At 40.5% G+C, this 27,383-nt stretch overlaps 2 protein-coding genes across 8 annotated transcripts in view; both read right to left on the bottom strand.

The window, feature by feature from the left end:
* Positions 1 to 5,417, bottom strand: part of LOC309372751 (fer-1-like protein 4) — a 61,175-nt gene extending 55,758 nt beyond the window's left edge. Inside the window, exon 1 of the mRNA XM_081916586.1 lies at positions 434 to 5,417. The gene's annotated coding sequence lies outside the window, so the exon portion shown is untranslated. The remainder of the gene's footprint in view (positions 1 to 433) is intronic.
* A 116-nt stretch (positions 5,418 to 5,533) lies between these two features.
* The window catches only part of CPNE1 (copine 1), a 49,852-nt gene continuing 28,002 nt past the window's right edge, over positions 5,534 to 27,383 (bottom strand). For 6 of the 7 annotated variants that reach the window (XM_081916979.1, XM_081916983.1, XM_081916981.1 and 3 more), the window contains 15 exons: positions 20,147 to 20,275; positions 18,385 to 18,564; positions 16,477 to 16,551; positions 14,632 to 14,703; positions 13,767 to 13,850; positions 12,944 to 13,033; positions 9,978 to 10,076; positions 9,344 to 9,430; positions 9,200 to 9,259; positions 8,675 to 8,808; positions 8,070 to 8,124; positions 7,939 to 7,990; positions 7,329 to 7,462; positions 6,305 to 6,541; positions 5,534 to 5,921 (listed from right to left, as the gene is read on the bottom strand). In XM_081916979.1, the coding sequence (XP_081773105.1) occupies positions 5,805 to 5,921; positions 6,305 to 6,541; positions 7,329 to 7,462; positions 7,939 to 7,990; positions 8,070 to 8,124; positions 8,675 to 8,808; positions 9,200 to 9,259; positions 9,344 to 9,430; positions 9,978 to 10,076; positions 12,944 to 13,033; positions 13,767 to 13,850; positions 14,632 to 14,703; positions 16,477 to 16,551; positions 18,385 to 18,564; positions 20,147 to 20,275 (1,605 nt within the window). In that variant the 3' untranslated portion in view covers positions 5,534 to 5,804. Of the gene's footprint in view, positions 5,922 to 6,304; positions 6,542 to 7,328; positions 7,463 to 7,938; positions 7,991 to 8,069; positions 8,125 to 8,674; positions 8,809 to 9,199; positions 9,260 to 9,343; positions 9,431 to 9,977; positions 10,077 to 10,143; positions 10,240 to 12,943; positions 13,034 to 13,766; positions 13,851 to 14,631; positions 14,704 to 16,476; positions 16,552 to 18,384; positions 18,565 to 20,146; positions 20,276 to 27,383 lie in introns of all 7 variants that reach the window. The other variant, XM_081916985.1, reaches the window with a different exon arrangement.

Below are 27,383 nucleotides of genomic sequence, written 5' to 3'. Positions count from 1 at the left end.
ACCTCAGGTTAAGAACAGTTTCAGGTTAAGAATGTACCTCTGGAATGAATTAAGTTCTTAACCAGAGGTACCACTGTATTAAGTATCATTTCTTCATATATATTTAGAATATCTAGTGAATAACATAAATTCACCACCAATCCTAAATACATTTGGAGGTTCCATAATTTCTGCTTGAGTGCCATAAACAACACTTCCCACAGTCCATATTGTGTTTCCCCTCTCTTTTCTAGTTGTTGACAGAATAGGTGGAGCACATGTGACTTGCCTCCTGCTTAGTTCCAAGATTCTGTTTGCTTCCTTTGCTGAGAAACTTGAAAATGAATTCCCTTGTCATGTACATGTTTACAGTATTATTCTGTCCTGTTTCTTTCTCAGACCATTTAATCTCTCTCAATATTTTAGTTAGTTCTAGCCACAAGGGCTGGCCCACCTGTGAGGGAAGGTGAGGTGACCTCCTCAGGTAGCAGATTCCGTTGTAGATCTTCATTCACCCTTTATTCCCTGGCAGGGAAGGGGGCGCCATTTTGTGGTTCATCTCAGGTGCCTAAATATCTTGGGCTGACCCTGCTGTTTGTTCTGAGGAACGAATTGAAGAAGGTATCAGATCAGGAGCTGCAAATTTGCAGACACATTTTCCTATACTGAACCTGCTTGTGGTTGTACCTCAGTGTAGTTGGGACAATGTGCTGGGAATCAGTCTGTGAATGGTCCTGCTTTGCAGCAGGGGCTTGGTCTTTCTGACCTCTTGGTCTCTTTTACCCCCAACACATAACCAGGGTGTAACATGTGTGTGTGTGGGGGCGCTTCTGGAGCGATTGCCCTGGGTGCATTTGGGGGGGGGGGAGGAAGCATGCTGGTCATGATGCCCTCCTCAAGTCAGCTCTGCACTGCTTTCCAAGGTCTGAGGGACTGGGATTGATGCATGGCTGTTGCGTCCTCACACCACTTACCCCAGATTCCAGTCTTGCAAAGTGAGTTCACAGTCATAAATGTATCTGGCTAGTACTCAGCAGTTATCTCTCATCAGTCTACCGCTGATGAGAGAAAATCAATCTGCCATGAGGCTCCCTCTCCCGGAAGTTTAATTTAATTGGTTTTCTCCCCCATCCCCCCTCCCGCACATAGCTGTGCCACACTGGGATTTATCTAGGCAAAGTGTGTTTTCATATTGCACATGAACCCTCAGTCCACCCTTTCTGTGTTGGAGCCAAGCAGTAATGATTTATATATGGCATGGAATGAATACCTAAGGCAATTTTCTCTTTTTCTTGTGTTTACACCTTCTGGAAACAAAGCTCATGGGTGTGTGGAGTGTGATTTATGATCAAGAGAAAAAGGGCGATGTCACGAGTTACCACTTCTGTGTATGCCAAACAGCTGCCTACTAGGGAGCAGGGTAGCACAGAGGACTTGCTTATATCTGGGTTCTCAACAAAAAACATCAGTTTTAGGACTGATTTCGTGAGCTGCTTTTTTCCATATAATTTGGTGATGTTTGAAATCACAACTTGGTGAGCTCAAGTCCAAAACTGAATAATAGATCTCTCCTCCATGAATTTATCTAATCCCATATTAAAGCCATCTAAGCTAATGATCAACCCATCTTGCCGCCTTTGCAGACTACCTCAGTGTAACAGGTTTACATTGGCTCTGCATTGTTATTTTTACTGATTTTTATTTTAGTACTCTTGCTTGCTGAATACTGACAAGGAATATATTTTTTTTAAAGAATGGTAACGAATGCTACCTTGCAGAAATAGGAGCTCGTGCAACTTGAAGCAACCTGATTGACGCAAGGATTGTGATTCAGTACTTCTCCAGTGCTGTGCCAAATAGGAACTGCGTGGTTGACTTGAATGACATTAAGTTTATAAGGACTTCTACACATACTGGAGGTAAGACTATTAAAAGGGGAAACTGAAGCGCCTGTAGGCTACAAATATGCTGTGTAACTGCATTCCAACCACTCCCCGTTAGGCTAGAGGTATAAGCCAAGTAGGAGGGCAGCTGCATGCGTCACAAGTGCACAGCACCAGAGGAACATGGATCCTGTGTTACAGGCTTTACCACCATTGAGAATAGCTCTAAGTCAAATCACATTTTGGGGAACTTTTAAGCTTAGCAATTTAGCACCACTAGTGGGCAGATAACTGCATACACTCAGCTCAGATGTGCTTCTTACTGTGCCCCTTTTAGTTTGCAGCACACCTAAATGCAAGGAAGTCACACCTCTCTCTTCTGCTCACCTTGTGTATGACTTAATTAACACATGAGCACACATAGCCCAACATAAAAGACATTACCCCCATTTGGGCATTATTGCTCCTGTGTTTGTCAATATGAGAGTGATGTGCTGAGGAGCTCTGCGACCCTCCCTCCAATAACCTTTGCAATAAGAACCTAACAGTTTGTAATGACAGAGTCTTTGCACATAGTAATGGGGGTTTCAAGTAACAAAGAAGCCTTAACATCAATTTCTATCTATACTTGTGAAATTTTATTAAAATTAAGAGACTGAAGACACCTTGAGTTTGATAAAGAAATTTAATGGAGTTTGTGGTACACAAGATGATAATTCTTACATGAAGAACTGAATCTTTTCGGCATTAATCAACCAAACCAAGCAGTGCAATAGAATATCAATGTAATAGTTTCCAAAAAAGCAAAGCTTACTTTGGTAAAATACTCCATTTTCTACCAAAGAACCAGGCTGTCATTCCAAGTTGGCCAATAATATTTCCAGTGAAACAGTATGTGTGTAGCATTTCTCCCATGAGAAGGCCCTGCCAGTTATGCCAGCTGAATTCTGCCAGACCAGCAAGAACTGATAAAGAGACCCCCAGACTGCTACAGCCATGATGTACAAAAGGCATAACTTATTCTGGCTGCAATAAAGACTGTCTTAAAAGGGACTATAGTTTAGTAGCAGTGCATCTGCTTTGCATGCAGAAGGTTCCAGGTTCAATCACCAAAATTTCTAGTTAAAGGATCAGATGAGAAAGACCTCTGCCTGAGACCTTAAAGAGATGTTGCAAGTCAGAGTCAACAATACTGGGGTAGATCCATAAACAGCATTATCTGGAGAGCTAGTCATACATATATTCTGGCGTATAGTATTGGGGATTACCAAACTATGTGCCAATAGGGCACACTAGTATACTGCAAAATAACACACAGCTCACACTATAGCTACCCACAAAGCATCACAATTGCTCAAAAAGCACTTGGCTAAAAGGAGAGCAAGATGCTAAGATGCATTATTAACTCAATTTGCAAGAGGTATACCTCCCAATTTTCCACAGAACTGATTAAGAATATTTATGTTTCTGAATGTTAAATGGTGTGTGCTTCTCCTGTTACTCCAGGAGAAAAACCAATGTTGTGCCCTAGGCACCAAAAGTATTGACTACATTGACATCTGCAGAAAATCAGGACCGCTATAAAAGAATGGCAGCTTTCATAAGGAAAGGCACAAGCATTTCAGACTTCAACATACTCCAGTACAGACCAGCGTTTGAGTTCAAAAAGTACCTGTTCAGCCAGTAAATTACTGTTTAGCTTTGGAAAAGTCACTATCTGCAAAATGGAAATGTGAATGACAGAAATAAGTGGTAAAGCAATGTAAGCATTGTATCGCAGTGGTTTATACAAATCAAGAAGAAGAAAAAGAAGCAAGCAGCTTTCATCATAATGCATTATCACTTTTATTGTACTGAAGAAAATAATAATCACATTAGAGTTTAATTCGTCTGCACATAGCATCTTTCTTAAAGTTCAGAAATGGATAACTTTCAATTGTAACAGATGCAGCTTCCTCAACCTTGGCCCTCCAGATGTTTTGAGACTACAATTCCCAACATCCCTGACCACTGGTCCTGCTAGCTAGGGATCATGGGAGTTGTAGGCCAAAAACATCAGGAGGGCCAAGGTTGAGGAAGCCTGGTGTAGCATATACCTGCAACAGAACAGCATTCTGAGGTGGCAACAGGAATTATACTATTTCAGAATGCTTGGAGGAGGTGTCATTTTAAAATGTTACCTCAGATAATTTTTTAAAGGAAATCTCTGCTAAGTTTTCTACCTGCAGGAAGAAGATTGTTTGTTAGTTTTTGTTTTTAAATGCAAGGAAGCATTAAAAACACTGAATGCTACTTACTGTACATGCAGTCTGGTGATACGGTCCATTCTCCCACTTTAGAAATCTACCACCTCATTCTTAGAAACTGCTTGAACACATGTAACCCACCAGAAGTAACAGCAAAGGAAGGTCCTAGGCTTGTAGTATTCACTGTATATTTTGTTCCTGGAGAACTACGTGTACATTTCACATAGCTGTTGAAATGATAAATATTGCAGTTCTAATTGAAACATCTGTAATTTGTATATCTAATTTATACAGGATCAAATTTATGCATGGATCAAATTGCAGTTTCAAAAGAAGAGGCTATTTAGGTATTGTGCAGGGATTTTACTCTAATGTAATTTTCTTATATTTTGGAATAATAATTAGTAATAGTTGGTAGTATTAAATATTAAAGTTCTCCATATACTGTTTTCCTTAAATCCAATAAAGATTTTATATGATGTTTTAAAGTGCTTAAATCCAAAAGCTGTAGGAAGCATGTAATACATTTTATAAACAATACAGCTAAAATAATGTTGCCTAAAGCAAGCATCCAAGCTTTTGCTACAAATAAAACTACAGGATTGTAAATATTGCAATAAACCTGGGACAGATAGTGCAGCAGTTGCTTAACAGTACATCCACACACATCCCTTTTCCTAAGTGATAATTCAGAGACAGAAACACAAATTATCTCACTTGCTCTCCCCTGCATATCGGTACACAGCCCAGTTTGAAACACACTGACCAAAATGCCCTTGAGAAAGAATTTTTATATGTAAACAGCACCTTTGAAGCAAGAATCTCTTGATTTGCAATTGATTTTGGGACCTGAAGCTTAAGGTTTCATTGTAAATAAAGTACTAAAACATTCATTGGCATTCCATAAAGGCATAGTAGAAATTAAGGCAATCAGTGATTTTGGTATATATCAATGCAAAATGATTTCTCTTTCTAGACACAGAAGAGACCATCCAGCAATACATGGTAAGCAATATATAACTATATATGTAAACTTTATAGCAGCTAGATTTCAAATACATTCTAAACTGAGAGAAGCAACCACTCACAAGACAATTCTTTTTAGTGAGCTGCGTGAATACCTGGCCATTTTTTTCCCTTTAAGTTTTTTTTTGTAATTTTAGTACAAATATTTGGTGTTTTCATAATTTGTTATGAATGAACCTTCACAACTGACTAAAAAATGCAGTGAAGGGTTGAGCAGATTAAATAATAATATGGGAATGGGATATAAATCAACAAAGGACAGAAGCAAGCATTAGCAGCCATTTTGTGAAAGCCATGTCCCAAGCTCCATTCGGGTTCTGCGACTTCAGCAGAAAAATTAAAATTAAAAAAGCTTTCTTTTAAATCAAGGGCTAGGTTCTTGACTTTTAAAAAACAAACAAACCCAAGACTCTTCACTAGGATTGTGTGCTGCACAGCATGGACAGAATGCAAATGGATTTGGCCATAAGGTATTCGTCAGTTTTCTAATAAGAACTGCCAAGAGCACTAGTATTCCTATATATTGTCTGCAAGTATATCATATTCCCTGTATATGTTGGAAGTACAGAAATATTGTTTTGAATGCAGAGTAATATATAGGGGACAGGACTATTCACTGGAAAGCTCTATATGCAGTATTTTTTTCCTTGTAAATGAAAGGTATTGTGCTTTATGGCTGTTTTTCTGAAGGCAACTTCATGGGATTCAGGCCAAGCATCTTGAAGTAGGATACCAGTTGCTTAGGAACTTCAGCTAACACTGACTGGTTAAGTGCCTCACGAGGAGCCTGTAACGAAGAAAGAGCAAGACAACATCAGTGACGACAAGAGCAAGAAAAGGAATGGTTTTCATAGTTGGCTTTGGACACTGTATTAATTTTTAAAAAAATTGTACAAACAATGCTATGAGAAATTCTGGGTCAAACGGATTATGGTTTACTAAACCATGGTTTAGCATTACATGTGAACTGTGTCCAGCAGCCTCACTATGATTTGTTTACTGCCAACAAACCACAATCTGAAGTTATAGTTTGTGGTTGGATTATGAAACTTGGCTTGTTTTGCCTACATTGTAGAATTATGTGTGAACCAAAGAGTTCTCAAGAAGTAAATAATATTGCCTGCTGACAAAGTATAGCTCTCTGGAAGAGTTAGGTATTCTTCAACTTACATTCTGGAACCTCCTGAAGGGCACAAACTGGACAATATCTCGTGCAGCTGGTTCCCCTGACAAGGACTTTAGAACACCATCGTCTCCATCAAGGAATTCCATGGCTTTGAACTCAGCGCTCCCAACTCCAATGATAATGATAGACATGGGCAGCTTGGAGGCATTGACAATGGCTTGCCTGGTTTGGTCCAGATCAGTGATCTCCCCATCTGTGATTATCAGCAAGACAAAGTATTGCTGCAAGAAAATTAGATTAGTCAATAGAGGTTGACTTCAAATCTTAGGCAAGAGTTAAGGAAGGGACTGAAAGGCTGATGTTTTTATACTTCTGTGTTTGCTCAATTATAAAGAACGATCTGCACACTGTTTCTCACAACTTCGTAAAGCATGAAAGAGTAAAAAAAAACTGGATTGAAAACAATAAAATACAGTAAAGTAACTTTAAAAACCCAGTTCAATTCTCAAATCAGCTATTTCACGTTAGCTTTATTTGAAATTATTTTGGATAGAATTAATAACCTAGGCTTTAGTACTTCAAGGGTTCACACACACTTCCATTTGTCCCGTGATTTCAAGTTGTGGGTCCAATAGGTTTTAGGTTTGTCCCACTGCTTTCTCATGGAAAATCCGTTGTTTATTGCTGAATCAGAACAAACATCAATCAGGTTTTCTGTGGATTGACTTTGTTCTGATTCAGCAGTAAACAGGTTTTCCCGGGGAAAGCAGTAGGAGAAATGTAAAGCGTCTTGGACCCATGACTTGAAAGCACCAGACAAACAGAAGTACAGTATGTCCTAACTCTACCACATGGGAATGAATTGCAGAGAAAACACAGAATTCAGAGGGTAGAGCCTGATTACAAATCCATTCAGTATGTGAAGTTTCATGGTAGACTATGGCTTCACAACAGTGAAGTAATGAAAGAATACTAGCACACCTTTAAATAAATGCCTCTTGTGACTTTCCCCCCCAATCCATCACTTAAAAACAAAAACATCCAAAATATTAAATCAAACAGACTCACAGAAGCAGTATTTTGCTGTGCTGCCTGAGCAGCAAACCTGGCAACATGATTTATAATTGGGGAGAAATTTGTTGGACCATAGAGACGAATCTGAGGCAGTGCCTGGCGATATGCATCCACAATTCCCTGGATTCCTGAAAAATGGAAACACCAATTGTTATTGCAATAGTTCGTGTATGTATGCTGCTTATTTCCCAGTGTTCTCCATAAATCCTCCCACAGTTATTCAACTTTTATCCTTTCTGTCACAAAATGGAAATGGCAATCTAATGTGTGCACAATAACTGAAGCTGAGCAGACACACCTTCCCCCCATTTCACCACATTTGTAGGGTGTGTGAATCAGTAATTTTCAGAGGATGGCAAAACATGTGCTGCCTGCAGGACACAGCATAATTCTTGGAGCCTTGCAGAGGTGGTCACTGGCTGCCAAGAGGACTGTGGCTACAGAACAGGTGGAGTGGCAAAGAAAATATACCAAAAGCACAAAAGTCCTGACAAAAACTCTAGAAGCTCTGCTGGTCCTGTTCTTTATTTTTAATGGAATATACTCTCTGATGCACACTTTGTCAAATTCGATTACTGGGTCATGAAGATTACTAAATGCTTACCTTGGCAATAGGGATTTGTAGGGTTAAAGTTCAATGCAAATTCATGGGATACCTGGGAAAGAGACACACTTAGTCATGTAGCCAAATACCAATGCATTTGAATTAAGAAACGCTTGAACTAAGAAACTCACCTTCCAGTCTGGAGGAACTTGAGCTCCAAACCCAAAGGCAGGGAACAGTTTGTCACTGAAAGATATAGGGGGCAGAGGAGGAGGAAAGATAGACATGTTACCTTCAACTGAACAAAAACAATTCATAGTTACCACTGCTGCAAGCTGGCAGAAACTGCATGCTACATCAGAAACCAAAACTGCTAAAAGCGAAGCAAGCAGTAAGAGTGCAGGGGAGCGAGGCTTCCAGGAGCCAAGGTTGTAATTGAGTTGACTCCTCCTTCAGTTTAAAATGCCAGGAAAAAATGCACACTCATCCCATGAGCAGTGATCATTTTCATTTATACATGACTGTCTACAGCTCTTGCTCTCAAGTACTGAGACTCAGCAGTGTCATTTTATAAGCAAGCAGAAAAGCAAAGCAATCACTTACTCTCATGAAGGAACCAACAAAACAAAGAACAATCTTCTGCAATTCAGCAATAACCTGAGATGCAGGAGATGCATAATACATAAAGGTTGAAGGGACTGAAGTTACTCAGTCAAATACATCACTTTTAACTCTATTAAATTTCACTTATTACTAACGCTCGAAACTAGAGCAGCTAAAAATAGTTTTAACATACGTGTCATAATCCTGTACCACGTTCCCCACACACCAGATGGCGGTCAGGTATTCATTTATCCCATTTGGACTGATATAGTGAAGAGAATCTGGTGACTTTGGATCTCCATTGGAGCCGGTGAAATCTACACCCACCTGACACAATAACAAAGAACACAAAGATAAGATTTCTTTCTAGAAACAGGCAACCAAAGAAAGCCCAACATTCATGGAAGTTGACTTCAAGCATACCTAACACCAGTGAAGAATGCTGCTGAAATAATCACTAAAAAACTCAAGGCAGCTGAAGAAAGGTCAAACATTAGGTTCCCCCAAAATGCAACCAGGGAGACTATGTATTAGAAAGATCAGTGAATTCATTTTGTTTATTCTGGCAGATATACAAGCAGCAGACTTATTCACTGACAGATCTAGTAAACTGGTTTTTGTGCAGTTTAAGTGCAATGGCTTTTTCACAGGAATATATAAATGCTTGAGTTGTTTTAACTTAGGTGGAAAAGGCATGTAAACAGGTGACCCAACTCACAGTGAAATTAATTTGGCAGCCTCCCATGATGTAATCCAGGAAAGAATATTCCATTTCAATCTGAAAAAAAACAGCAGACAACTGTTACAACTTCTACGCTACAATCACAGAATAGCAAACTCTTCTGTATGAAATGCTCCTTACTTTGCAAGACTTGACTCGAACAATGCCCGAGTTTTTATAGCTCTTCTTCTTTCTCTTCTTCTCAGGGTGAATACACTCAAATTCCACCTACAAAGAAAGCAACACACATCAAAGGAACTTGTTCTAGTTAATGAAATGAAACCACATAGTTCACATTTTAAGATACACAGGACAAGACCCAAGGTAGAAAAAATAATGGTAGCCATGCATACTGGCAAGTGATCACAGCTTGACCGCCGGGTCAGCCCGACACCAAATGGAACCATGCAGACCCGTTGGGAGCTCGCTTTTGACCTCTGCGGGAACCCTCAATGTCCTGGTCGTCCCCAGGACCTTCTCTGGGGCACTTGTTGCCTGCGAGCTGCCTAAAAACTCCAAAAAGCAGCAACCAGTTCGTTGCGATAGCAAACCTGGCTTCTTTTCCCCCTTGCGGTAAACCAGGAAGCAGAAATTAGATATCTTGGGTTGCTGAACACAGATGACTTAAAATACAACATCTATTGCTTCCTAGGAACTTTAAAGGGTGCTGGGAATTGTAGCTCTGTGAGAATCAATTTATTGTTTCTATGATTCTTCTTTGCAATGAGAAATAGGTTCAATTAGTTAATAAAAGAAGGTAAAAGTAAAAGCTCACCGGAGAGCTGCCACCTGCCTTCTGTAGCTGGGAGAGGTTAGTTTCAAAAATGCCTATCAAGTCATGTGACCCATCACTATCATAATCTGAACAGTGCACCTGAAAGGAAAGAAACAGCAGGCAATGGACAAGCAGAACTTTATAAGAGAGAATGACTGCTGCTCACCGCTTGGTCTCTCGCTTCCAACAGCTTTGCAGTGATGCATGTGAACTCCCCTATCAAATCTGAACTGGTGCTGTCATCCATATCACTAACTGAAACCTAATAGTAAGAGAGAGACCCAAAAATGAGTCCTTGAGGAGAGCCATGGGTACGAACCTGTTTAGTAGGCAATGGAAATGCAACTAAAATGCTGAGCAGATAAAAAAAGAAGAAAATGACTGTTCCAAGGCTAAATTAAGTAAAAATCCAGTTATAGAAGCCAAGCAATCAACTGAAATTAAGTCTTATATAAGCCTTATAAAAAGAAACAATGGGAACAAAACAAAAACAGCACAAAAACCCAAGACATTCAACAGCAAAGAAGAGCCTTAACACAAACCGTATAATCCAAAGTTCCCTCTTATTTTAAGAACTTTGCATGAATACTCTTCCCTGGTGATATCTAGTCATGCAAAAACCTGCAAGCCTCATTCTCAAAAGTCAAATGAAATATGACCTGAATGTCCATGCTAAGCCATTTAGATAGTCTCCAATGGAAGGAACACAGGACTCAATTGAGAACTGCTATGTGTTTGGGGCTTAAAATAACTTTGAGTAATGCTATAGTTTAAACAAGAGGTAGCTTTCAACACTGCCCTTGTTTACCAGCAGATTTAAAAGATAGGAATTACGTCTAGATACAATATACGGCTTACATATAGGTGGCTTGATGGTAAATATATTATCTTGAATGCACATCCCTCTAATTTGTTTGTGACCAACATTCAGTGATGTGTTTTTAGGAGTAAAGTAAGATTTAAAACAGCACAAGCCAACAGTGTGCATCCTAGAACACCATCAATTGAAAAGCAGTACCTTTCAGTAATGGCATAGATAGGGGGGGAAATGCAGCCTTCTCACCAGATTAGGAGGTGACAAGTGCTCCTGGTTTACACTTGAAAATCAAATTGCAAACCTGACTGAACCAAGGAGGCGATGCTCTTTTCATCTTTTATCCCCTGGTCTATCTACACACCAACCATTATCACTCTTGTCTTGGATTTAGTTTCAATTGGCTCTGCTTAGTTTCAATCTCCCTCTGCTCAGGCAGGGAAAGCTTTTGCAAGTGCAGATCCAGAAAGATACATGAATGTAAAATGCTCTTCTCTCCCTGCTTGGGTGGGAAGGACATGCCCTTTATAGGTGCAAATCCAGCATGCTCATGCATATTCTGAATAAAGAAAGAAGAATGAGAGCACTCCAGCACAACCCCAAGGACAGTTACTAGAAGGTTATTAGAATGACTGTTCACCTGATTCCCCTGGGAATGGCTGGGCAGGTCAAGAGCTGAGTCAACTTACCGCAGGCCTATTTACACATGCCGGGTCCCACAGTTCTACTATCAACTGCTCTTGCTGTAAGTTCTTACAACCCCCCTAAAGTCATAATTTCCTTCATTATTCTCCAAGTAGAGATAATCTACTGACATTGCTAACACACCTTCAGTTACATAACCAGGACATGACCCTGGTTAGAAATACCCAATCTAGTTGTGATTGCCAAAAATGGAAGGTTTGACAATGAGCAACAGCTGAGGGGATCCTCAACATTTATGTTTTATTCCTCCAATTGTGACTATCTCACTAAAGGTATCTAGCATCTTCCATTCCTTTACGTGAGTATAATACTCCCTCTTCCACATATACAGCTCAGCTTCTCCCAAGCAGCCTTAATTTACCAAGACAGCCAGCACAAAACATAAGAGCTGCCCATCTGGATTGGATCAAAGGACCATCTAAGTCCAGCATTCTGTTGTGACAGTAGCCAATGCCAGGGGTGGAGACCTGTGGCACCTAGATGTTGTTGGACACCAGTTACCGTAAGTCCCAGATAGTATGGCTAACAAGCAGGGGTGATGGGAGTTGCAGCCCAGCAACATCTGGAGGGCCAAATGTTGCCCACCCAAGGGCTGTGGGAAGCCTGCAAGCAGGCTAGAAAGTCCAGGTTGTGAAATTTGGTTGGCCGATATATTAATAATCCTATCTTAAATGGCAATTTTACTGGGCAGTGGATATGACTTCACTTCTGAACATCAGCAAATTAAGCATATTAAACAACTGCATTAGATACTTGGAAGTGCATTTTTTAAAAAAGCAATGGACTCGTGGAGGCTTTGCAGTCACTATATAGTTTAGAATGTTTGGGTATGAAGATAATAATTTCATTAATTAAGCCACAAAAACCATAGCTTAAAAACAGAGCCAAGCATCCTCCAAAGGGCATTTGGGTACACTCAGGTCATATTTTCAAGCTTTCCCACAGAACCAGCAATACTACAGACTTACTTTTGAAAATTCAAGCCGCTATTTAGGTCTTCATGATCTTGGTCTTCCATAAAACTACATTTAAGCGTGTAGGATTAAATAATATTATTTATTATTTTCAGACATAGTTGTAGTCCACAGTGGATGTACTGCAAAAACTAGTCTATACAGAAAGACAGCTCTGGCAGATGATGTTTCCAGGTTAACCGATAAACAGAACAAGGGTTCCTGCTCAGTTCGAGGGATGGAGAATAGCTCATATTGCCAGTATTTTCAGTGCTGCAAGTATATTTCAAAGAAATAAATGGGTAAGCACACAGAAGGAAATCTGGTGCAAAAATAATGGCAATCTAATTAAATTATTGGGCAGCCACACATTATTTAGTTTTAGTTCTTTCACAGTCAGACTTCATATTGCAAAAGATGTTTATAATTAAATCAAATGGGTTCTCTAACCTGTATTTTATTTTTATTTTTTAAAGTTAAATCATTGTCATCACCTTCATTGGTTTGTTGAAGTCACCACCACAGAATGTTTGCAGAGGAACACTGAACTTTCTCCAGCAGGGATTTAAATTGTTCTTAATTACCTATAAAAGAAATCCAATTACAATCAAGCGCCTGAGATCTCTCCTCATCCTACAAGTACATTATGACAATGGCATTCCCTCACCTAGATTTCCGCAGATTATTATTATTTAAATAATAATAATTCTGTTCCAATAGCTGCATAATAATTTTCTGGATGAAAAGTAGAGTACCATTATGATAAGACATAACTCATTGCTTATAGGCAAATATCTATTAATACACTTGATGTGTAATAAACATGTATGTATTTTCTGTATTTTTTAAGCCAATTTCTAGTTTCATACCTAGATAAATTTAAACATGCATCTCAGCTGAATGTGCACAGTTTGGCATAAGTATGAGATTTTGGGTGGCTACAGCTGCAAAATTTAAGAGCTGCTGCAGTGCCTTCCAGACATCCCAACTGGCTTGTACATCACTGCCCAAATATGAGGAACTTCTAGTGGGTTGAAGTCTGAGAACCACTAGCAGAAGAAATTACTATGTAATGCAGCCCACTCTGCCCACTGAAAAGGTGTTTCTGAAGGTCGGAAGCCCTCCGGAAGAGTGTGGGATGAGGAGGTATCACCCAAATTCTGGCCGAAGAACCTTGGATTGGCAGAGCTCCATTTATGCATAATGCCTCTGCCTGATTTTGTCCAAAGAAGTAGCAGCTCCATTTTTTTGCAACTGAGTTCATTAAGATATAGCATCTCCTGAAGTTCAAAAGTTGAATCACTGTGTAAATCCTACCTCTGATCGGTAGACAAGCTGCCATTTTCCACCATCACTCTCCTTATAAAACTCCAAAAATGGATCAGATTTGCCTAAAAAATCCTGCATAGAAAAAGAACCTTGATCTTTATACAAATAATAATTCAGGATGTAAGAACTTCTAGAGCAATATACCTTTCTGCTATTCATATTATATCTATTATTACTGGCAACCCCCCCAAAAAAACATTCAACGAATAACAGCTTATTTTCAGTCACAGATGTTTCTGTTGGGTCCCTTTGTTCATTTAGTAGCCTGCAAATAATGCACCCCTATGCTCAGCCAAGGCAAACTATAAAGTGCTTTAAGCACCAAAATCCATGGTGGCGAGAGCTGAAATTATTATTCTCTAGGAAATCTTTACTTCAAGAATTAACTTCAATAAATGAAAAAAGCTTTACAAAATAAAAATAATAATCACCTTTAATTTCAAGTGTGGTCTACACACATGCCTCTCACATTCAACCTTCCCCACCCCACCCCCGCCCCCTTCGAAGCAACAGACAGGTCCATTCTCATGTAAGCCCTTAATTACTACACTTATTGCCATTTCCTTCTTGATGGTTCTGTCATGACATACCTTGTGAAACCTATTCACACAGCTACTGCTATAGAGCCAGTGTGGGGAAGTGTCCAGGGATCTAGTCCCCACTCAACCATAAAGCTCAGTGGGCCAGTCAAGCCTCTCAGCCTAATCTACCTCACAAGGTTGCTGCGAGGATAAAATGGAGTGGGGAGAGCTCTGTACACCACCTTGAGCTCCTTGGAGGAAAGATGGGATATAAATGTTGGTTCAAGAATGGAATGAACTGGAAAGAGAGTTACTTTCAATATACCATTTACCTTTTTGTCTAAATTCCGGGCTTCAACATCTAAGGACACAACTCTAGTGTCTTTAATCTCTTCTGCAGAAATCTAAAAATTCAAGGGGAAATAATTTCAGTGAGATTTTGGAAAGTATTTCTAATGTGAATAATGCAGGCCATTCAAATACACAAATTATAAAACAAATTCACCAATGTACTTCACAGTTAGCTTAACCAAAGGAGAAATAAGTGAAGCTATTATGTTCCAAATACATTCGCATGAAGCAGCAGTGTTATTTACTTCCTAAATTCCTCCTGTGATAATGTGACTGCTGTGGAATCCAGAAGCTGTCTGAATTACTTGCAAAACGGTTTTGGTTTTTTTAAAGCAAACCTGAACCACTTCATACTCCACACATACATTTGACAATAATGAGGTTTGTTGTCCTGTTTCACTCCCCTCATCTTTTCATTGTTTTTTTAAAAAATGTTTAACTATCAGAGGTCTGATTTAGCCCTATTGAAATGAATGGGAATGGGAAACTACAAAATGTCTATACTATTCCCAGCAACTTCTCAAAATAGGATAGGCAAACCCTTAGCATGTAAGCCTATATAATGAATTCTGTAGCACTTACCATATTTTTTGCCCCATAGGGCGCACCTAGTTTTTTGGGGGGGGAAATAAAGAAAAAAAATTATTTCCCCCCCAGGTGCGGGGCTGGGGCGGGGGAAGCCCGAGCTTCCCCCGACCCCAGAACAGGCTGCTATCCGCAAGTGGTGGGAGAGCTGCGCGACTTCGCGCAGCTCTCCCACAGCTTGCGGAGAGCTTCCTGAAGCCTGGAGAGCGAGAGGGATCGGTGCACACCGACCCCCCTCGCTCTCCAGGCTTCAGCGAAAGCCTGCATTCGCCCCATAGGACGCACACATATTTCCCCTTCATTTTTGGAGGGGAAAAAGTGTGTCCTATAGGGCGAAAAATACGGTACCTATTTTGATTTTTTTTAAAGGCCTGTACATTCCTGTGTACACACAACACACCCACCAACAATTTCAAAAAGGATCACAGGGGTTTGTTGGTCTCCAGGAGTAAATTTCAACCTAGGGTTAATTCTGCTTTGCTTTGACATAGGAGTTAACATAGTCTAAACTTGAAATGTTTATTTCTTATTTGGAAAAAGAAAATACAAACAGCAAACCTCATTAGGCCATTGAGGTTACTGAGGTACATTGGCCCACTTCCACTATTTACTATGAGGCCAGTATTTCACTTAGATATTATTTGGTTTCTGTGTTGTTTCCTCTTCTGTTATAAGCCAATATCTCATCGTTCCCTTTTTCTCCTCCAGGGCTTCCTGATAGCCCAATAAAAAATTTAAATAGACATTGAGATTTCCAATGTACCCCAATAGCTTTTGTATTGGATCACTTTTTTTAATATGATACTTAAAAAACACTATTTTGTCTGTTAAACTGGAGTAATTCTGAAATCGATCATAATTTTTAAATTTATGTTTATTTCAGATAGTTCTATATCACTTAATATTTAAAATTAATGATATATATTCTTAAAAGAAAAACACTCACAATTCGATTTGTTCATAAAACCAGAAATTTACCTTAAAATGCCTGCTGAAATAAGGAAGACTTTGTCATGTGATTGAAGTTCAGCAAAGGATGCCTGTCTAATCTCAGTTGGGCGGGAATTCCATAAACGTGGAACACCCCCCCCAAACACGGAATGAATGGCTCCTAGTAGTTATGAGCCACACAGTTGAGCTATGGGGGACCACTAACAAGGATTTTAAAGGGTTCCCCAAAGCAATTATTGGTGAAAAAAATTGTAGAGGAACCTTAAACTAGCCAGAAATGAGTTTCTTACCGTAACAGTGCCTTTTCCTGCAGGTTTTCCTTTCTTCAACATTAAAGGCTGAGTGACAGTTTTACTCGACACAATCTAAAGAAGAATGAAATCTATGCATCCATTACAAAAGTCACATAAAGTGATATATTCTACCCTGAGGCAGAAATGTGAAGGAAGAAATATCATCGGCAAGAAGCCAATTAACATGCTGTCAACACAACAGACATTTTTGCAGCTATCAGTTATAACAGCCAATCATAACTATTTACATAGTGTGAATTTTTATCATGAATCCCAAAAGCATTTGCCAAGATACATGTCAATGTAATTATAGAAGTGTAATGAGAAACAGATTTGAACTTTTACGTGATTTAACCATTTGGATTTTCAGACAGTTCCCAAAGCCTCAGGATGCTTTATTTTAAATTAAAAGGACAAACGCTATAAGGATCAAGTAAACTCACATGCCAAGGTGATGAAAGGACTGTGTAACTCAGCCCTAAGAACAACATCCAATGCTGTAACAACAATGTTATGGCAGATGACTTGCTGCCACCAGCGCAGCAGCCCCTTATCCAGAGCTTTCATTGTCGGCAATGTAATACTTCTCCTTTACATCCACAGGTGTGGCAGTGGGTGTGCCGGACTGTTGCCTTGCCTTGGTAATGGACTGGATAAGAGCCAGTAAAGTGAAGCTCAATCCAGATAAGACAGAGGCTCTGTTAGTGGGTGGTTCCCTAGACCGCATGGATGGGAGGTGGCCTGCTCTTGATGGGGTTCCACTCCCTCTGAAGGAATAGCATGGAGGTGCCACTGGATCCATTGCTGTCGCTTGAGGCTAAGGTGGCCTTGGTGGCATGGAGTGCCTTCCATCAGCTTTGGCTGGGGACCCAGCTGCACCCCTATCCAGACAGGGATAGCCTAACTTCTGTTATCTATGTTCTGGTACTTGGGGTTGCCTCTGAAGACAGTTCAGCTGCCAGGTTGCTTACAAGGGCAAGACGGTTGGAGCATATAGCACCAATCCTGGCAGAACTGCACTGGCTGCCAATTAGTTTTCAGGCCCAATTCAAAGCACTGGTTTCAACCTATAAAACCTTAAAGGGCTAAGGACTGCAATACCTCAAGGGTCGCTTTCCATCATATGAAACAACTCGGACCCTGCAATCACTATCCGAGGCCCTTCTTCATGTGCCTTCTCCAGGAATGGTCAGGAGGGCAGCAACATGAGAACTGGCCTTTTCTACTCCCTGCTTGTGGAATGCTGTCCCCAGGGACTGGGGAGGCTTGCCTGGTGACTTTGTTATATATTTTTAGGCAGCAGGTAAACATATTCCTCTATGGCCTTTTAAACTCACTCACTCTCTCTCTCTCTCTCTCTCTCTCTCTCTCTCTCTCTCTCTGTGTGTGTGTGTGTTTATATTGTAAATCACCCAGTGATCTTTGAATAAAGGGTGGGATAGAAATTTAATAAATAATAATTATTATTGTTATTCTCCTTGCTGCCAACATAACATTGCTGCATTGTAAGTTTTCCTACCCTATTTCATTGGCACATGTGGGGGTGAGCACTCCTGCAATGCCATGCCGCACCCCACATTTTGGGTTACTTAGAGTCAGCATACATCAGGCATAAGGTAAACATCTATTTCGAAGCCGAGGGGTGGGACTGAGAACAAATCTATTATGGAATTATTGTCATGTGCAATAGTCACAGTGAGGTCTGGTTTTAGGGTTGGCAAGACTGATGTTTGCTAGTGTCCAGCAAACAAGCAGGCCTATAGAGTCCTGTACCACCACGCAAAAGGAGGCAATTGATGCAAGTACGTCTACACTTAACTGAAAGCTTTCAGAAGATTAACTCCTCCTTTCATCTGTGTAATTAAAATATTAAAAAATAGCATTACAGTACATGTTTTCCAGTACCTGTCCCAAGGTGCACTCTGCCCCTCCAAGAAAGTCGTCATCATTTAAGTCATAGGATTTGTTATCAATGTCGTAAATGCCAAATTTCAGTTTCTGAACTTTCTCAAAATAATAATCAATTCGCAGCTTCTTTGAAAATTGAGGATTCTGGCAATTCTTTATTTTTTCAGTTCGATCCAACTGTAACAATACAACAAGAAAAGGAAATGTCATGCTTAACACTCACATTCTTCAACAGAAAACTAGAGGTGCGATCTAACCAAAGTTAAGTACTTTCTAAGTTCTACTTTCAGTGGGAGAGATTTAAGATTGTTCTTAATCCCTCTGAAACTATTTGGATTTACAAGTGCTTCGTTTTAACTTAAGAGGAAGAAAAATGGTTGAATATGCCAAAGTTATGCAATTTTAGGTGTTTGGCTGCATCTCCTGTTTGAAATTCTAGAGCACCTCTGCCACTCAGTGACAAAAATACTGAGCTGAGCTAGAAGAACCAATCATCTGACTTGATATAAAGCAGTTTCCTACACAACACTTTCCTGTGGCTGCTTACCACAGGGGAAACAGTTCATGGAAGCATATCTTCCATGGTGGTCTTCTCGTTAAGGACCAAAGAAGCAAAAACACAAAGGAAAACACCAATGTCCTTTTTTCCCCTGTAGGTTCAGGTCATAAAGTGGCCTGAGTCACATGGAATGCTAAGTCAAACTATGACATATTTTGAACAAGCAAGCATGCAAATACACAAAGCAAAAATCATGGCCACTTTGCTCCTCCCCTAAACCATAGTATGAGATTAAAATTATGTCTGATCCTAAGATCATTGTTTGCCTCACTCCAAGTAAACCACAAAGTGCAGCTAAAGTTTGTTTTTGGCTTGCTGCTCATGGCTTGTTCGGAGGAGACAAAACCATGAACCTGGGTTCCCATGTTATGATATGCTAAACCATGGCATGGCTTAGTTTTGATTAGTGCATCAGCAGTAAGCCTGGGGGGCAGCTGCAGATTGTGCTCTGTGTGCCCACATACTTGCTTGCTCAGGCTTAGTCATTATTTGGAATTGGCACTACATGTGACCCAGGCCAGTACAGAAATATACTGCCTTCAATCTTTCCACCATCAATTACTTGTAGAAGTTACAAAAATGAACAAGAGTTTTAGGCAATCATGCTGGTCCATTATATATATAAAAATCCCCACAAGTTGCATAATAGTAATAGTTTTTTGTTAGGAAAAACCAAAACGCCAAAGTTGTGAACAGGCTTCTGATTTCTCCTGAACACTTTTCCAGGTTGAGTAAAACCAGAAGGGGAGGAGAAGAAAAAGTTGGGTATGTTGACTCTGGGGCAACTAAAGATGTATTGTCTCCAAATGCAACTTCAAACAGTAAAAAGATTTGATAACATAGTGGAACTTTCAGCATTACAATGGGAATATTAAAAATGCTGATGCTATGTTGCTGCCGGCCTCCTTTCTCCACCAAAAGCCAGAGGGAATGAATTAGCAAATACTAAATTCAGTTAAAAATAATTTATAAAAACTTCCATGATTAAAAAGCTTGGGCTACGTAAAAGCCCTGTATTATTTTTTTTAAATGGGACATAGAAACAAAACTTGTGATATTTTGTTGTCATTTAGCTCATTTAATTGCTTAAACTTGTAAAATATTAATCCTCAATTAATTTTAATCAAACCGTTAAGTGTTCAGATGTGTTCACATTGCCAACTTCTGGTAGTTTTCAAATTACTAGAAACAATTCCTTACTTCAGTCCATTGGTTTCCACCAACATCTTGAAGCAGGACACATAGAGGGTCAGATTTTGAGCCAACATCTTTATCAAGCAGATTATCGCATGATATGGACAGTTCCACCTTTGTCACGCAGTGCGCCATCTGTCAACAGAGTGAAAGGAGAATGTTGAATACTCATTAAACAATTAGGTCATAATAGTAAAAAATATGCATACAGAATCACAACAAATCTTCAGAAAATTTCATCCCTGCAAACTGTTTTAGTTTCCTAATACTTTCTTTGGACTGCCATGTATTCTCTTGTCTTAACAGACCATAAAGCTAAATACATTTTCCTCCAAAAATAAAATAAAGAAATAAAAAAGTAATGATCAGATACGATACACTGCTTTAACTACTTGTCTGACACTCGCAGAAAGATTTGGCCAAATGCCATTTAATACGATGGTGTTCGGGTTGCTTCAGTCAGGTTTTCTAGAACATGAAAACTGCATGAAGCTGCACTTTGCTTGTACACATGCATATTTCCCTGCAAAAAAGCCTCTCCTCCTGCAAATGAGGGGAGGGGTTGTGGGCGGGAGCTGAGCTCCGCCTCAAGAAGGGGGCGTTAGCCCCCTGCCACCCACTCACCTGGCTGGCGCATCACGCCCACGGGCAAGCGCCCAACCAGGTGCCTTGGAAGGGGCGTGGACTGCAGCTTAACTCGCTGCTGCGCCAGCCACGCGGCCCTCACTTTTCGCCGTCCCGTGGCGAGTAACCCACCATCCACTCCCTTAGAGCTCAGGGTTTCAGTTTTTCTCTTGGCCTTGCTATGGGCCTTAGGTTGGTCGCCCTGGTTGTCTGGGGGGCCTGGTAGGAATTTTTCCATTTGGCATTAGGCTTTGTGGTTTTTTCGCCTACCTCGTAGCAATCGTCACAACTTTCGTGGTATTGGTGGGTAGGTTAGGCATTGGAATAATGTGTTTGTGATGTGTGGAAGGGCTAGGTGTGGCCATCGCCTACGCCTTCAATTTTGGGTATTCCGTTAAAGGAATCCGGAGGTCGTGTATTCTGTCCGATGCCTGTGTGGCGGGAGGCCATGGCACGACCCTCGGTGACATCAGGGGGAGCTTATAGTTGGATTAGCATCAACAGGCTTCACCTACTGGTGAATCAACCCCCTTGTTTTAGACTCACCCCTCTCTGAGTGGGTGGAGTCAACTGACGTGATCCAATGCCTAAGCTAATACCTTTTCACTTGCTGTAATCAATAAAGTTGTGGCCTTTTCTTGCCCATTAACCTTATATCACGTGTCCGTGTGTTTTCATTCCACTATGCGGGGATCGGGTCCTCGAACCACAACATGTAGTGTAACATTCAAATGGACCAAATGCAAAATGTGATAATCTGCACATCAGTTTCACACTAATGTCAATGGAAGGTAAGCAGGAAGAGATGTAGCCCTGCTTCAGATGCTACAGAAGCAACACCTGGCCCAACCAACCCTTTCATGCATCTAAATTTAGCTGATGTAAAAAAGGATTGTGTGGGGACACCATTTAGGCTTCCCAAACCACTGCAAAGAATAGCTGTGCACACCTGAGAAGGTGCAAGAGCAACAGAAGGTCCCAAGAACAGTTAACGTTTGTTTTGTCTCCAAAACACCCTTTGTTTTGTCTCCATTTTTTTTACTGGACACCCATTGTTCATGTTTCATTCCTTGTAGCTCACACTCCTTCACACATTGCCTCCACAACTGGCAAAGTCAGGACATGATAAGCAGATGCCATAAGACCATCACTCATTACTCCTGTGATACGACTGCAAATCACTTTCTCACACAAATACAAAAGGCGATTCATAAGTAATAATCATCCACAAGTTCAGAAATATCCAAAAGAAAAGGAAGCCTCTGGGCAAACAGGACACCTTCTATAAGACAGGCACTCAAATCACGTGACTATGCACACTCAGAGGAGGTATCAGGGTCTGACAGGCAGATATCTCTGATTGGTTTGTAATCCAACAGATGAAAGGGGCTAAATAGGTTTGAGGCCCTGCTAGATTTGTTCATACTTCATGGAATGGCAGATTCAACCCTGCCAGTTTGTTCTAGTTTCAGAGCCTCATAGATCTTCACTTTCTTTCAGAACTCCCACACTGGAAAGGTGGAAGGGAAAGACTTCACCAAAACCTATCTTCCCTCTCATAGCAGCACCAGACGACAATTAATCTGAAAGCATATGCCTTGGCAGAATAGCTATGTTCCTTTTTAAAAAAAGCATTTTTATTCAAAATTTCAATAGCATACAAACATAAATGGACGCAACACAAAACTCAGTACATCTGTTGTTATATTTGCCATATAGTCCCAAGCCAGTTATGTTTCTTCAAAAATGTCCTTTTCTTAAATCACACTATTATCGGTTTATGCTGGTTCCAGGCAAATCTGCTATCCCTTGCAGTTAACCAAGTTTAAATGAGTTGCAAAGTTCCCATTCTCCTCTCACTTAAAAAAGCATTAGCTACTTTCCCAATGGCACTGCTAGAAGGAAGTAGCCTGCAACTCACCTACATCAGGTACTGGCAGACTTCAGGCTTGTGGGATCTTGCTTTTTTACTAGAACCCCAAGATCCTTGAAACACACACACTAAGAATTAAAGAATTCAGAGCCTAGGAACTCATTTTGAGAGCCTGAATCGAACAAAGCTCACAGTCCTTCCACACAGGTTTCCCAACCTTTCTTCATTCCAGCAGTATAATGTGTTGGCAGCACTTGTTAATTCTGTTACTGCTTTTTTCAAGCAACTGAGAGTCAGAAATTCTTGTAGAATGTCCTGAGATCTACCAGCAGACACAGATCTATCTTCTGCCCACCCTAAAAGGAAGGAAATTCACCACAAGTGCTACTGCTCAGAAGGCAAGGGACACTCAACCAGAACTTTTCTTTGAAAATCACCCCCAAGTTAGGGCAATAACAGCAGTGAAGCAGAGAAAACTCATCTTCTTTCCAGCCACTGATCAAACTCTTGTCTGAGATTGCCTGGTCATTCTACAATTTACTATGGTGCTGCCCAAGGCAGGCTGGACTAAGCAATCTTGCATTCTAACTAGCGGGCTGGTGAGAGTTGCAGCCCAAAACATGTGGAGGGCATTAGGTTTTGCAAAGGGTGCTTTAAATATTACAAGCTACCCATGAATGTCACTTCCAGGTAATATTCAAGTGTCCTTTTGCAACATTTCTTTCTGCAGAGGTATAAACCAGGATGTGTCCATCCAGCAGAAGTTCACCCACCTTGGGTCAGGTTATATAGATAAGGCCCCTGATAGCTTCTACTTGTGTTGACCATTTTACCTGGAACATCTTACAATGCTCTTCCCAGTGACTGGATTCAATAGCCTATTGGTTTCTAGTGGTGGGTGATGATACTGTTTGCTGTTTTGAGTTGTGTCCACATAATATGAAAGCCCTGGGAATAGCTTGTTGGTAAATCTTTCTGCCTGGATTGAAGTATGCCACCAGCTTATCTCCAATCATCCTTTGCATTTGCTTTAGTATCGCCACTATGGAGTCTCATAAGAGGAGCAATTTTCAGCCTCTGGAAAATTAGGAAGCTGCCATACACTAAAACAGGACAATTAGCACCTTCCTGTCTACACTGACCGACAGCAGGATTAACATTCCTAGCCATACCTGGAGATGATCAGGATTGTACCTGAGACCTTCTGCATGCAAAGCAGATGTTCTACCAATGAGCTATGCCCCTTCCTCTTTGATGGTTTGGTCAAGTCCTTTAATAAAACCCTCCTGTATATAACATCTCAACCACAAAGATACAATTCCTGATCCTGTGTTGTTTGCTTTTCAGGCAGTCCCACAGGTCTCCCTGGAATTATCCCCTTCCTCTCTCCCACAGCTCACAATCTTCCATAGGGGAATCATGGGACAGAACGAACACAGCAACCCTGGAGCCTCAGATACAGAAATCAGTAGTGTTTATAGATGGTGTTGATTACATACAGAATAGCTTGACTAGGGTTCGGATAAGAAAAGGTACCACAAGAAGGAACGACAATATACCTGGGGATAAGGATTTTTAATAAGCCTAAGGTTACACAATACTTGTCAGATGTCTGAAGTATTTACTCTGAATTTGTTGCATGGCTGGCATGGGAGGAGCATTTCTCTCAACTCGCCAGGGACAGATGAATTCACCAGCCGAATTCGTTTTCAGCTAATAGGGATAAACATAATGCAGCCCAGGCAGAATAAGGGCAGTGTGCTAAAAGAATAGGCAGCCTCACTGATGTCAAATTTGCACAATTTCTTTAATCCAACAATACAATACCACTCCCAGGAAGGTGCAACTGCCCAAAAGAAAGCAGGATGCAACATACAACAACAACAATAAACTTTTATTTATATCCTGCCCTCCCCAGCCGAAGTCGGGCTCAGGGTGGCTAACATCAGATATATAACCTTGGTATAAAATCAAACAATAATTAAATTACCTCCTAAAAACATGTCAAAATCAAATTAAAATCTAATTAGATGACTTTCTGCAGGGTTAGGGTTAGGAAATTTAAGTGCTCATCGATTATCTTATATGGGCCTGTGAGAATGGTGGGAGGCCTCTTTCAAATTAGTTCTTATACAAAAAGAAAAGGGGAGTCAGGCTGAGCCCTGACCAAAGGCCTGTCAGAACAACTCCATCTTGCAGGCCCTGCGGAAAGATGTCAGATCCCACAGGGCCCTGGTTTCTTGTGACACAGTGTTCCACCAGGCTGGGGCCAAGGCCGAAAAGGCCCTGGTCCTGGTCAAGGCCAGCCTAATCTCTTTGAGGCCCGGGATCTCCAAGGTGTTATTATTTGCAGACCATAAGGTCCTCCAGGGGGCGTACCAGGAGAGGCAGTCCCGTAGGTATGAGGGTCCTAGGCTGAGTTAGAATACTGTGGAATTATGGTGTAGCCTTATTGTATTGGTCCTCAAGCCTAATGGCTCAACTTGGATCCGGCGAGATTTCTGGCAGGTCAATGTCGATCCTATGTTTTGTGTTGGTACAGGCTGAGTAAAGCCTGTTTCATCCACATTCATCCTTTTCAACGGACTATTGCTTTAAGAGCATGTAACTTCAAGGCTAGTCGACTGCAATGTCCTCTATATGAGATTTCTCGTTTTTGTCCCGAAACTGCAGTTAGTGCAAAATGCAGCGGCATGATTGCTGACAGGAGTCTGTTGGCATATTACACCTGTGCTTGAAGATCTGCACTGACTGCCAGTTCACTACCAGCCTGAGTTGTTCTTATTGGTATATAAAGTTCTTAACTGTTTGGAACCGGTTTACTTAAGGGATTGTCATACCTCATGCGTGCAGTTTCACTTTGATCTGCAAAAGAGGCACTTCTGCTAGCGACATACAATATCCTTTCTGCGTTTGTAAGGAGTCTTCCTCTGGCACCTATACTTTGCAGCTCACTACTGACATTAAGCTAGAACCATCACTATACTCCTTTTGATGCCTATTGAAAACTGTTCTCTTTTGGCAAGTCTATCCAGGCAGACGGTTTGGTTATATCGGTTCTAAATTTTGCTTCAGATGTTTGATTGTGATTAGATGCTTTTAATATATTTTTTTTTAAATTAAAAGGTCCCCTTTCAATAAATTTTGTAAGCCAGTTTCATGGCTCCTCTAATGTAAAAGTGCAGAGTAAGCACTAAAATAAATCAAGCTATTTTTGCCTGTCTTGCTCTCACACATAGCCAGCTCAGAAACTGATCACAGCAATAATGTAAGAATACTTATCCAAGTCAGACCTAAGTTTTAGGTAAGCTAACAAGAGAAACTACTCACTTCGAAAGCTCTAATCCAATTGTCAGTGCATACTGAATTATTAGCATATGGTATTAAGGGAACATAAAGTACAATTAAATTTTATATTGATATAAAAGCTGTATGATCAAGGTCTGATCACAGAATCTGTAGAGAATACATACAATTAAAAACCATTCACACAAACAGAAGCAATATATGAAAGCTTGCATTAGAAGAACAAAGAATACTTTATTCTTCCTATTAAAGAAAACATACATCTTCTCTTTCTTGCTCACAAACTAAAGTAGATGATCAGTGGTATAATCTAGTGTGTTATTATTTGTGCTATTGTATTTAAATTGTCTTTTATGGACCACTTTGAGCGCAATGTATTTGTGTAAAATGCAGAACATAAATAAATACATAAATACTATCGGCAACTTCCTATGTTGCATCAGTTGCATCATTTCAGCAAATACACTGGTGGTTACAGCTTGTGATTTGTCTGGAGTGAGACAAACCACATGTCCAGGTTCAGATGATGCACTAAGCCAAATTGTGGCTTAGCTCACAGTAACACAGCAGCAGTACCAGTGAGGACAAGCAAAGCAGACATTATCTATTCTCAAGAACTGCACCTTAGCGCCAAGCCATGATTAGACTTAGCATTACATGTTGACTGAGCCAATGTCTCAATACGCCCCCACAATTAAGGAGAAACTCCCTACAAATAGAAAGCTAGAATACCAGGGTGCCTAGGTTAAAACCTTCTCTGCAAATGTGCAATTTGTTATTGGAAGCGGGGCCAGTATGGTTGCAATTGTCCACCAACAATCTGAAAGTTAAGCTCTGTCATCTTTCTTTTATATTATGCAATTCCTTTAATTGCTACTATGTTCATTCAGTTTTAAATAATTGCTGCCTTTGATAAGATGAATATATAAGCTTCTCTTTAACGCTATGCAGACCTCAAAACATATTCCCCTAGGCATATTATTACAGTAGAAAAAAGGAAAGGGTTTAAAGGTAAGATACCGTGCAATGCTCTGATTCGCCAGAAGCAGCTTAGTCATGCTGGCCACATGACCCGGAAGCTGTACGTCGGCTCCCTTGGCCAGTAAAGCGAGATGAGCGCCGCAACCCCAGAGTCGTCCATGACTGGACCTAATGGTCAGGGGTCCCTTTACCTTTACCATTTTGTACAAGAAATACTACATTCGTATGAAGTATGCTACACTTCAGAAGCAAGTAATTCTTTTCAAAGGAAGGAATAGCTCCTAAGGTCACAGAACAAGGCAGAAACAAGTTTTTATAGTTTTTATAAAGGAGTGGGAAATATGTTAGGTGCTTACTCTGCAAAGTGAACTTGTATTTAATTTGAGCAAGACGCAAGATCCTCATCCACTGTATTCCACACGATACGAAATTGACTTCTTATTTGTGGTTCTAGGAATG

Source organism: Podarcis melisellensis (assembly GCF_964234715.1).
Source record: "Podarcis melisellensis genome assembly, chromosome: 6".
NCBI classification, from domain to species: Eukaryota; Metazoa; Chordata; class Lepidosauria; order Squamata; family Lacertidae; genus Podarcis; species Podarcis melisellensis.
The sequence above is the reverse complement of the archived record's forward strand: the minus strand, read 5'-3'. Positions and strand labels throughout refer to the sequence as shown.